At 40.7% G+C, this 11,978-nt stretch overlaps 1 protein-coding gene across 1 annotated transcript in view; it reads left to right on the forward strand.

Moving 5' to 3' along the window:
- LOC108792649 (UDP-glucuronosyltransferase 3A1-like) overlaps window positions 1-11,978 on the forward strand; it is an 18,503-nt gene that overhangs the window by 4,999 nt on the left and 1,526 nt on the right. Inside the window, exons 2-5 of the mRNA XM_018563467.1 lie at window positions 3,222-3,323; window positions 4,791-4,905; window positions 5,645-6,179; window positions 9,990-10,221. Coding sequence (XP_018418969.1) covers window positions 3,222-3,323; window positions 4,791-4,905; window positions 5,645-6,179; window positions 9,990-10,221 — 984 coding nt within the window. The remainder of the gene's footprint in view (window positions 1-3,221; window positions 3,324-4,790; window positions 4,906-5,644; window positions 6,180-9,989; window positions 10,222-11,978) is intronic.

Here is an 11,978-nt window from a genome sequence, read left to right on the forward strand (position 1 = left end):
AGGGCTGAGGAGGACTCTCACCTTATTATTGTTTTTTATAATTTTCTTATTTTTTAATAATTTTTCTTATTTTCTACTTTTTAATCACCTTTTTATTTTTTTATTTAATTATTTCATATTATTTTGTAAAAAAATTTTTTCACCTAAATTTATTGCTATCGCACAGGAGAAAACAATCCCCTGTGTGATAGCAATTGGAGGTGACAGGTTCTCTTTATTGACCCTGTCACCTCCAATACAGGAGTTCTAGCACAGCACTGTGCTGGAACTCCTGTGACAGGTGAGAGAGGAAGAGCACAGCTCTCCTCTCATTGTGTACACGGAGCAGCAGGGTTACTTTTAACCCTACCGCTCTGCTCACTGCAGTGAGAGACTCGGCGGCGGAGGACGGAACCAGAGGAGAGAGGTAAGTGCAGGGGGGAGGGGAGGAGGAGGCTGCACACTGTTTACATGTGATCTCGGCGACATCGCTAGGTTCACATGCAAACGAAAAATCGTCTGCCTCACTCTACATTCAGTCCGGCTTGTACAAAGCAGGACTGAATGTAGAGAGGGCAACTTCCCCACAAGGACACCGCTGCCTTCCCTCTGCGCCCTGCCGCCCCGAGGCCGGGCCTCGGTGGCCTTGTGGGGAATCCAGGCCTGTACATACTTAGAATTTCAAAAGAATAAAATGGATTTCAGAACGTTTGCTTGACTTTTTAATCGTTGATGGGGTTAAATCGATGCAGCGAGGGTATATCTTCAATAATGGGATATGAGCACCCACAAAAACAAAATCAAAAATACAAATAAATAATCCTGCTGCACTCTGTTCAGAACTTAAAGTGTATTTCCACATTTGCAGTAACATTTGAGAAAACCCCCTCTGTATGCTTGTTATGTGATCCTATTCACACTGCATAAAGAAAAATAATTAAAAATATATATATTTCTTACCTGTTTTGTTACAGCAGACAAGATGGCCAATTCCAGGTTTTTCTCAGCACCTTCAGGGTGGTCCGTCCTAATGGAAAGGATTGGGACTGAAATGTGCGGATTATATGTTTCTCTCATTCACTTTAACATACAATGGAGAAGCCACCTCAGACCCCTCATCCCTTACAGCCTCCCCTAACATTGCAAAGAAACATAAGTGAGTAGAGATATTAACCCTTAAAACCCTACCCCAAGTAAAAACAGTTTAAATATTTTTTTTAGCTTATGTGATGTGAATGGGAACAAGTAACAAATGTAAAATAGGTGTTATCCCAATTTGGCTGAAAAAGTGGAAATACACTTTACTATTGGGGCGCCGTTCCTGTAGGGCGTATTAGTTGCTTTGCCTGGTTGTTTAACTGATTGTATGCTTTTAATACTGATGTGGACCAAGCATGGAGGCAATTAAAGTGACACTAAACTCAGGAGTTAAATCTTACTATATAACCAATACATTCAAGTAACCTAACTATTAGCAAAAATTGTATCTTATTTGTGTATCACTCGGCTGCAGATCATCAAATCATCTCTGAATTGGTGCTGACACTGTCCTTCCTTCTGGAGGGGGGCTACTTTTGTTCCCCATGGTCCCTGTGTGTGTTGTAAAGTAGTCACCCCTCCAAGATCGCTCCCGTGATGGACTAGAATCTCAGTACAAATTAGTATACTAAATGTGAGTTTGTAGTCCATCACGGGAAGGAGCTTCAGAACTTCAGCCAGCAATAGCAATGCTCTCTGTATTTCCCCCTTTAATTGGACAATTGACTTTTCTGGCCAATCAGATGTGTTTTTCAGTTTAATGCATCGAAATGGGTCAGAATCCGAATGCCATTTGGGTCTGGAAGCCTCAGGTTTAGTTTTATGTATATATGGGTCACAATGTTGCTGCAACGAATATTCGTTCGTACTACAGAATACTAATTATATATAGTATTTACATAGTATTTGGGGTTGAATAAAGACATATGTCCATCAAGTCCAACCCATACCATCAAGTCCAACCCATAACATAATGCTAAAACTGATGCTCCAAGACCCAAATGGAGGCCGAATTTCCAAATAGCATTTGAGAGCTCCCGAATGTCATTCGGGTCTGGAAGCCTCAGCTTTAATATTATGTATGTATATGTATATGGCTCCAAGACCATATACATATGGCTTTCTGGAGCTCCCAAATGGCATTTGGAAATTTGGACTCCCAAATGCCATTCGGGTCTAGGAGCTTCAGCTTTAGTATTAATATATGGTTTTCTGTGGTATTCGCAACGAATATTCGTAAACTCATCCGAAACTAATGAAAATTCGGATTTCATCCAAATCATAAACGTGAAAGGAATTGAATTTCGGATCCCAATCCCGAAATAACAAAATATCCGAACCGAGCCAAATTTTTCCGCAGCTTACATGTCTAGTTCTAAGTAGACATGTAAATTTTGTTTTGTTCCGAATGGATATTAGTACGTATTTCGTTAAATTAGGACATTCGGATGCATCCGAATTTGAACGCGCCCAAATGTGAACGAATCCAATTGTCCGTTTAACATAATTCGGATGTGTTCGAATTTCATTCAAAACAAAACTAAATTGGACATGTAACCGTTCTCTGGCAAATCAGATTTTTTTTGGCTGTTGGGGGTTGCATTACAGGAAAGGTCATATTTCAAAACAAAATTCGAGTTGTTCTGAAACAAAACTTTGGATGGATCTGAAATCCAAATAACAATCTTTTGAAAAATTAAAAGAATAAAAATCCAAATCAATCTGAAACAAAACAAATTTTATGCCGGGTTACATGTCTGTGCTAACCTCCTCTGGCAGCTGCTTACTTAACTTTGTTCCAGCCCCACAGCCTCCAAGTCCCTGTATACAGCTTATTCAATCCAATGGGTACACAGTGGGCAGACCCAGGTGACACTGAACAATGGAAGGGGTGTGAAAGCCGTAGTAGGTTGAAATGGAGGTAAGTAAGCAACTGCTGAGAGGTAGTTGGGGAAATTTTACCTCCTCATGTATCACTTTCCCCTCCCTCATAGATTGTAAGCCCTCAGGGGCAGGGCCGTCCTTATCATCTTGTCTTGAATTGTATTGTGATTGTAATGTCTTCCTTATATTGTAAAGCGCTGTGCAAACTCTTGGCGCTATATAAATCCTGTATAACATTGCCTTTGCCCTCATCGCCGAGATTTCTCCGGTGGCCATCCTGTAAGAAACATATTTTGTGTTTTCGTTTCTTGTGTTTCTAGGTGGAAGTCATTACCTCCTGATGGACCAGATCTCCCGAATCCTCCATAACAATGGACATGAAGTGAGAATGTTCCTGCAGTTTGGGGAAGGAATGCTTCCAGGTTAGTCTATACTAGAAATATTATACTCAGATGGATAATAACAGATACAGATTCGGATAAATACTTTTGCATTCAGCAAATGTTTTAGAAGTTGCTAGTGGAAGGGTATCAAAAGTTACATAAAACCAAACTCCAACATTGTTTTGTTTAATATAGAGTGTGTAAGGATTAGAACCTCTTTCTACTGCTGTCTGGCCCTGTATGGTAGATGCCAGACAGACCAAGAAATTAGGAAAAATGTCCCCACTTACTGCAGGGATCTAACCTGAAAAAAGCAATTTCAGGGAGCAATTTCATAGGAATGCATTGCTAGATTACTATTGGCTTGTTCAATGTGCAATATCCAATAGCAAGCTGGCTATTGCACACGCCCTCTGCTGCTGCTGTCTGCTGTTGTCAATCACTAGAAGAGGTTCTGATGGAGAACACCAGGTCCCCCTCTGCTGATTGACAGCAGCAGTGGGCGGGTGCAATAGGTAGTTTGCTATTGGCTATTGCAAAGTGAAATAGCCAATAAGAATCTAGCTATGCATTCCTATGCTGTTTTTTTTTTTTATTTCTGACTGACGGCGGCTCTGGTGTCAGAAAAAAAAACCCCAGCAGGGATAGGTTTACTCTGCTCGATCGAGCAGAGTAAACCTTTCCGGGAGAAAGTGTTTCTCTCCCGGGCGGCCGGGAGCCGCTATCTAATAGCGGGAGACTCCCGGAGCGTCCGGGAGAGTTGGGATGTCTACTTACTGTCATGTGTCTGATAGAACAGGAAGTGAGGGCCCATCCTACAACAGTATACAATCATCAATAAGAACAAACTGTCTAATAGAGTGGGGATGCGTTAGAACCTCTTTCTGCTTTTTATTGCTAACTGTATGCCCATGAGGGAGATTTTTCCTCACTTGCTGTCCAGATGAGGGGTGTCAGCAGTGGTGTATTTAGCTTTTGTGCTGCCCTAGGCAAGACGAAACTCGGGCACCCCCCAATCTAAATTTGCCCCACCCCTTCCTGTTTAAGGCATTTTGCATAACCTGTCAGTCACTGGATTCAGTGCAAATGCTGTATACAGCTTCTCACAGGTTGCGCTATTAGCTAAAGGGTTAAATACCTGCACCGATCAGGGAAATGCAGAACAGTGGCCTTTCAGCAAATGAGCCACCAGACAGGTACATATATTGCAATTTTTTTTATAGGGCTTTGCCTTGTGAACATGTGACCCTGTGGTAACATGGTCACTTTAAGGTAGCCAGATATGGAATAGTAATTGTTAAAAAATGCTAAAATAATTGTTTGTTGACTTCCTTAGGTTTTTGTAGCACATAATATGACATAACATAATATGTATTTTCAGGACTGCAAGCTGCTAGCTCAGTTAGGTGTGAGTTGTATTTTAATAGGATATGCATTGTCTGCAGGACCCACTATGGCAATAGTAGGCACAGTGCATACAACTAATAAACTGTATTTGATGTTCAGGTTACAAGCCACCGCCAAGTCCATATCAAGTCACCACTTATTCCCTTGATGAGAAATATCTTCAGGAATTTATGGATATTTTTCTGGAAAATCAGAAAGAGTTTCTAAAAGGCAGGTATGGTAAAACAAACTTATTCAATGGGGTCCATGGGGGGAAAAAGGAAACCAGAAACATATTCAGTAGGGGTACAGGTGGTGATACCAAGAACATACCTGGCAATTTCGGGGGGCAACCCATAAATATAAGGGGGCAGAAACATACCGTCAGGGCTCCAAGGAGGGCACGACGACTCAGAAACATGCTATTAGGGCTCCAAGGGGGCAGGTACCCATAAATATACCATTAGGGCTTCTACTAGAGGAAACCAAAAGCAGTTCAGATAGGGGTTGAACAGAGGGGGAATTTAGACTGTGCTGTTAGACTTGGGTTGGATTGAGGACAAACTGTCCAAGATCTACAGTTTTCACAGCCACGGTGTGATAGCTTTGAACCTGGAAGGGCTCGGAGATGAGCGCTTTCGGGTTTGTACTTTAAAATTTAGGCAATTGATTTCCCATGGCCTCCCAATGCTTTACCTCTTGGTCATGGATCCCACAGTTTGAGTGAGTTCTAGAGGAAAGAAGGCATATTTCCCGATTTGTGAATGTAATTGTAAGCTCTCATGAGCAGGGTCCTTCTAACCCTCTTGTACTGTCTCCCTATATTTTCTAAAGCACTGCGCAAACTTGTGATGCTATATAAATCCTGAATAATAATAATAATAATCATTTAATAATCATGTTTTCTGTAACCAAGTTGCAATTTATGATAACTTAAATATAAGTCAAACTAGGTGAAGCAATCTTTTTTTCAGACGTGGAGTGCAGTCCGTCCTTACATTTTTGAAGGAGCTGTCCTATCAGTGCAACATAACCTTACACCAGTCAGAAATCATAAACTTTTTGAAGGAGGAACATTATGACATTGCAGTGGTGGACGCATTCAACCCCTGCACTTTCCTGGTTTCCGAGAAGCTGGGACTTCCATTTATTGCTTTCTTTCCTGGGATTATGGCCAACGCTGACCGTGTAGGAATGCCGGTTCCTCTGTCCTATGTTCCATTGTTCCAGACGCAGCTTAGTGACCAAATGGATTTCTTTGGACGTTTAAAGAACACGTTGATGTTCCTGGGTTCATTCGTAGTCCAGAAAATGATTGACTCGACATTTGATGGTGTCATCGAAGAACATTTCCCTGCTGAGTCTAGACCAAATATACCTGATCTTCACTTGAAAGCTGAGCTCTGGCTATACAACATTGACTTCACCCTTGAGTTTCCTCGTCCGCTTCTGCCTCACGTTCAGTACATTGGAGGATTATTGGCCAAACCTGTAAAACCATTATCACAAGTGAGTATGGCTGAATCACTTTTGTTTTAATAAATCATGTTAAAGGGATATACAATTCTGACTCAAGCCATTTTTCCTATTAGTTTTGGAGTAATTATTGGTCAGAATTTATGTCAGGTTTTTATTGCTGTGTCAATGGAATGGGAAGACACATGCAATGATGAAAACCTGGGAAATGTTCTTTCTTCACTTACCTGAAATTAACTTCAACCTCTGACCCTCACCATAACTTAACTGCAAACCATAATCTTACTCCGTAACACTAGTTTAACCTCTTGAAATCCATAAGTAGCTTGTTATTAATTAAAGTTTTGGATCAACCATTCCCTTGTCGAATTAGAATGCCCTTATTTGTCGCCAAGATATCAAATGCAATTATGTATGTGTCCTGCTATCCTAAGTAATGACACAAGTATAATATTAACCCCTTGCCGTCCGCCCACTTCAAAATTACGGTTGGATGGCAGAAAGTCCCACCTTAAAAAAAAATAAAAACACCCAAAAAAGTTTTACGTCCCCCGCCCCCACGTGCACGCACTTACAAACGTAAATACGCTGTGAATGTCATAGTGTGAGCAATAATTGTAGGCCCATCAATCACTCATAGCACTAAACTGATGAGCGGTAAAATATTTTAAAGTGTCGCCTATGCACAATTTTAGGCATGGTAGTTTTTTTTGCGATTTCGCGGGCGCATGCAACTTTAAAGCTTGACATGTTTAGTGTCTATTTACCCAACATGACCCTAAATTTTATATTTTACCAAAAATTTGGGTGCTGATAAATGTTTTATAACATAAAGAGAGGCAGTTTTTTTTTATTTTAATTTTCGGTTCTTTTTTCATTTTACAGTAAAAAATAGAACTGCGAGTGGTGATTAAATACCACCAAAAGAAAGCTCTATCTGTCCCCAAAAAATTGTATAAAATTAATTTCAGTACAGTGCTGCATGATGGAATAAATGTCAGTCAAAGTACCGCAGTGCTGAATACTTAAAAATGGTCTGGACAGGAAGGGGGTATAATACCCCGGTCAGCAAGTAGTTAAGTGTGTACAAACTACAAAACTAAAAATAAACAATATATAAATACAACCAACATGACTGTATATCAAACAACATGTGCATCAAATAAAGGGAATTCCTCCCACAACCCCAGTGTACAAAATTCATATATATCCTAATACAAGAATTAGCCCAAATAGAAATAGCCACAAATAATTTGGAGTCTTCCCACAACCAGATGATGACCACTGTATAAACACCAAACACAGCTGCTCACCTTGGACTCAGACCTGGACAATAGGTCTGAACAACACTGTTTCTCCCTTTGGTTTAGAGCCAGGCGTGGGTCTATCCTTAATGCAGTCCACTGGTTATAATCCACCTGTCCAACCACACACATGTTCCCAAGAAGCCAGATGCTATATTAACTAAGCCCAAAATAAGAAGTATAGGCCATAGTGTACACCAGAGCTCAAAATTTCCACTCGCCTGCTCGCATTTTGCGAGTGCAAATGAAGAGTGGAAATTCAGCCGGTGTATTAGGGCTCACACTCTCTCTGTCTCATGCTGATGCTGCCCCGCTGACAGACACGCCCACACCAATGCTGGACTCACTACTGTAAGAACAACTGGGATCACAGCAAATGCAGAATTTGATAAATATGATATTTCCTGCACAAAAGTACAATGTTCCATGAAGATATAACTAATGTGTTAAACCCACTGTGTTCAATCCCCCACACACAAGTCTATATACTAACTTACAGATTTATGTTTAGTAGTCTAGCACGGCACTTATATTTAGGTTTTGGTTTGAAAAAACACAAGGTGTAGTGCTCACATTAAATAAACACACAGTTCAATAATAATAATAATAATCAATATTGAGTAAATAATATTATTAAATAATTAATATTTAATCATTAATGAAATAGTAAAATGAATGCGTTGCAGGGTCCTAAGTCTATTGCATTGGATGGCCCTGAGTCTATTCCGTGACATAGTTCAGAGTACGAGTAACTCTAAAGGACTGGCTAGTAGTTCAGAACCTGAAATTTTGAGCCCTGGTGTACACCATAAACAACATATAACACCCTCATTTAAAATTCTACTCACATAAAACCATAAAAGTCCAACTGCACCACAGAAAACTGTCATGATATGGGATGGGAAGCAACACCACTAGATAAGCTGAACCAGCTGCAATCTTCCTTCGTCTGCTCCACCCACCTCTCTGCATCACAAGCTATGTACAGATCACCTTCATCGGGGACATGGAGCTGGGGATGCCCAGAGTGCTCTATATACCGTATTTTTCCGTGTATAAGAAGTTACTTTTTCATTAAAATGTTTACCTAAAAATAGAGGGGCGTCTTATACACGGGGGCCGAGAGGAGAACCGCCGTTGCGAAACTGCCGAAACCACTACAAACTACCGTAGCCTCACGAGTGAAACTTTGGATTGCAGAGACAAGATACGTTTTCCTCCAATCATAAATCTTTTGTACCTGATGTCAGCTGTTGCTGGGGAGAGTGGCTCTGTAATCCACTCTCCCGAGCGCCGGCTGACGTCAGGTACAAAAGATTTATGATTGGAGGAAAACTGTTATCTTGTCTCTGTAATCCGATCATAAATCTTTTGTACCTGACGTCAGCTGTTGCTGGGGAGAGCGTGTAGCCAGTGCCCGGAGCTGTAATGTCGGAGCATAACGTGATTGAGGTAAGTGTGATGCATTATACCATTTAAAATATTGTTTTCGGAATTTTGGGCAAGAAAAGTTGGGGGCGTCTTATACATAGGGGCGTCTTATAGACGGAAAAATATGGTACATCCTATTGGACCACATGTCACATATTAACCCTTACAATTCCATAGCCCTAGATCACATATCAAATCCATAAACATATATAAAAAGACAATCCAAGATTAAATTAGCCGATAATGATTACTATACATAGTTGTTATGATAACAGATTCTGGTAACAACTAGTTGCACAATCGTCTTCCAGGTAGATATAAACCATGAAGTAGTGCTATCATCACTCACAGCCACAACACCCACCACATATGACTAGTGAATATCTGTAATAGTACAGGAAGACTTAAACAGTACTAACTAAATATATATTTACCTAAAGCTTAATCTTAAGCTATAAAGAGGCACAATACATAAAATGAGGCAACGTTTCATTTATATCTGTGCGGGAAAGGTTAATTACTTTAAGATCACATAATTCCCACTAAGTATATGTTTTCCTATTGCCCCTAATGTAATTTATTGAACTTGTAATAGAAAAGGAACAGCGTATTAAATTATAAGAATATTTTACAATGTGTGGGAAAGGTATTACTCAGCTTTCCTATTCCATTGTAAGGTCACAGTGCCTGAACTGATAGAAGCTATAACTGCTGCTGGCACTCAAATGGGATCATCTAAACCACATATACAAACATAAGAGCAGGTACATGTCTAATAATTAAACACATAGTATAACACACTCTTTTGGATATAGTTTTTCTACTAAGGATATATTTACCTAAGGCTTTAGTATGTTTTTACTTACTTTATAAAATAGATTTAATTACTTTCATTTACTTAATAAAATAGATGACAGGTTCATGTTAATTGCAGTAAGTAGCTATAGTCACATGTCATGAGTAGCATCACAATTCTATGGTCAGCTTGAAATGCACAGTAGAGAGCTGCTGAAGGTGATGTGTCAAGGACCCATGTTTAAAAATTCAGACAGACATTTATTGCCTAATGAAATGCACATTCATTTCTATAATATTTCAATACATTCAGGAACTGGAAGACTTTATATCCGACTCCGGAGATTCTGGTTTTATTGTGGTGACTCTGGGATCGATGTTGTCCTCGCTCCCTCTAATGGACTTCCTCAAGGAGATGAACGACGGACTGGCTAAGATTCAGCAGAAAGTGATCTGGAGGTATCAGAGGTCAAAATGGCCACAAGAGGTGGAAATTCCTCCCAACGTGAAAATTATGGACTGGCTGTCGCAGAACGATTTACTGGGTGAAAATCTTGTACTATTATTTACCAAAAAGTCACAGTGTACAGTAACATGACGTTACTGTATTATCAGATATTGCCTGTACTTCCTTTGCTGTAAATTGTGGTAGTTTCTACCTGACCTGACTGCCTTTTCCTACCATAATTCTGTCCTCTCTTCCTTTACCTTAACTCTGTACTCCCTCCCCCCATCTTGATTCTGTCCTTCCTTCCTCCCTACCCTAACTATGTCCTTCCTTCCACTAACCTTACTCCGGTGGTGGGACAAGGTCCTTTAGCATCCAAAGCAAATAGGCCAAAGTGCGCTCTCCCATTATTTGTGAACTACCTCAGCATCATAGGTTGCAGGTTCTGCCTTTTTGCTGCCTATTCCACCTACAGCTCGGTGCAAGCACAGGCGCTGGCCGCTGTCACAATACAAAGCTCCCAGTGGGAGATTCGTTCATCCATGCTGGTTAGCGTGGATGGAGAAATCTCTTATATTTTTTCTGTTCAGCCCACAGATTGAACAAAAAAAAAATATAACAATGTATACACTACCTAACTTTTTCCTCCCTTCCCTGTCTTAACTCTGTCCTCCTCCTACCCTGCCTTACTTCTGTCCTCTCTTTCCCCACCTTTAGTCTGTCCTCTCTTCCCCCACAGTAACTCTGCCCTACCTTTCCCCACCTTTGGGCCCATTCACAGCAAAATCCAAAGGAAATCGCAAGTCAACAGATGGTCCATTGACTTGTAATTGTACCTTCCGATTTCCTTCCAATTTATTGCGCTGTGATCTGTTCACACTGGATCCGTTGTGTTACATTGTGCAGGAAAAAATGTATGTTCTACTTTTTTTTCATGCATCGCATTGGAATGCAGTGGTATGAACTAGCCCCATTCACACTCATTCATCTTTCATTGCCCTTACGTTGGCATGCGTTGAAGAATGTATTACAACACAACGGATTGCAATGAAACAGAACCGGTGTGAAATGTCCTTTTGAAGTAGCGTTACACCATTCTATTTTTTTTTCTTTCAACCTGCGTGCTTACAAGCGTTGATGGACAAATCACCTGCTGTTTGCATTATATTCTGACACCAACCACTGTACGGAGCTGATTGGCTGCTAGACCCGCTCAACCTAGAATTTTTCAACCAGCTCCTTCAATCAGCTGATCAAGGGCAAGGGCTGGGCGGAAGGGTGCAGCACCCACCGTATGAATTTTGCCTGGATCATCAGGAACCGGCTTAAACTTGAGTCGCCTGTACACAATTTTACTCTGTCTTCCCTTCCCCTACTCTAATTCTGTCCTCCCTTCTATTATACTAACTTTGCCCTCTGTACCCCCCACTCTAAAGTGAACTAAATTGATTTGGGAACGTTCGTTGGACTTTTTGATCGTTGGTGGGGTCAAACCGATGATCGATTTCGACCAGAGTGACAACAAATTTGATGTTGCGTTTTGGATTTTTTTTTCCAATGGAACACATTTCTAACAGTGAATGTGGTTTACGTACGGAAACTCCACTGATTCCAAACTAGCATGTTAAATAAAAAGGAAAACAACAACATTTCGACACACAACCTGCAAGTTTCTGATGCCTGTAGCAAACATTCCGACTGGATTTTTCATATGAACGATCATGTACCCGTGTATACCCTACTTTACTCGGTCCTGTCATCTTTTACACTAACTCTGCCCTTAACCTGCCCCCCCCCCCCTTCCACTCTACCCCTGCCCTCTTCTCTCCCCCCTTTCTTTGTCCTTTCTTTCTG

This window comes from Nanorana parkeri, unplaced genomic scaffold (assembly GCF_000935625.1).
Source record: "Nanorana parkeri isolate BGI_ZX_2015 unplaced genomic scaffold, ASM93562v1 scaffold666, whole genome shotgun sequence".
In the NCBI taxonomy this organism is placed as follows: domain Eukaryota; kingdom Metazoa; phylum Chordata; class Amphibia; order Anura; family Dicroglossidae; genus Nanorana; species Nanorana parkeri.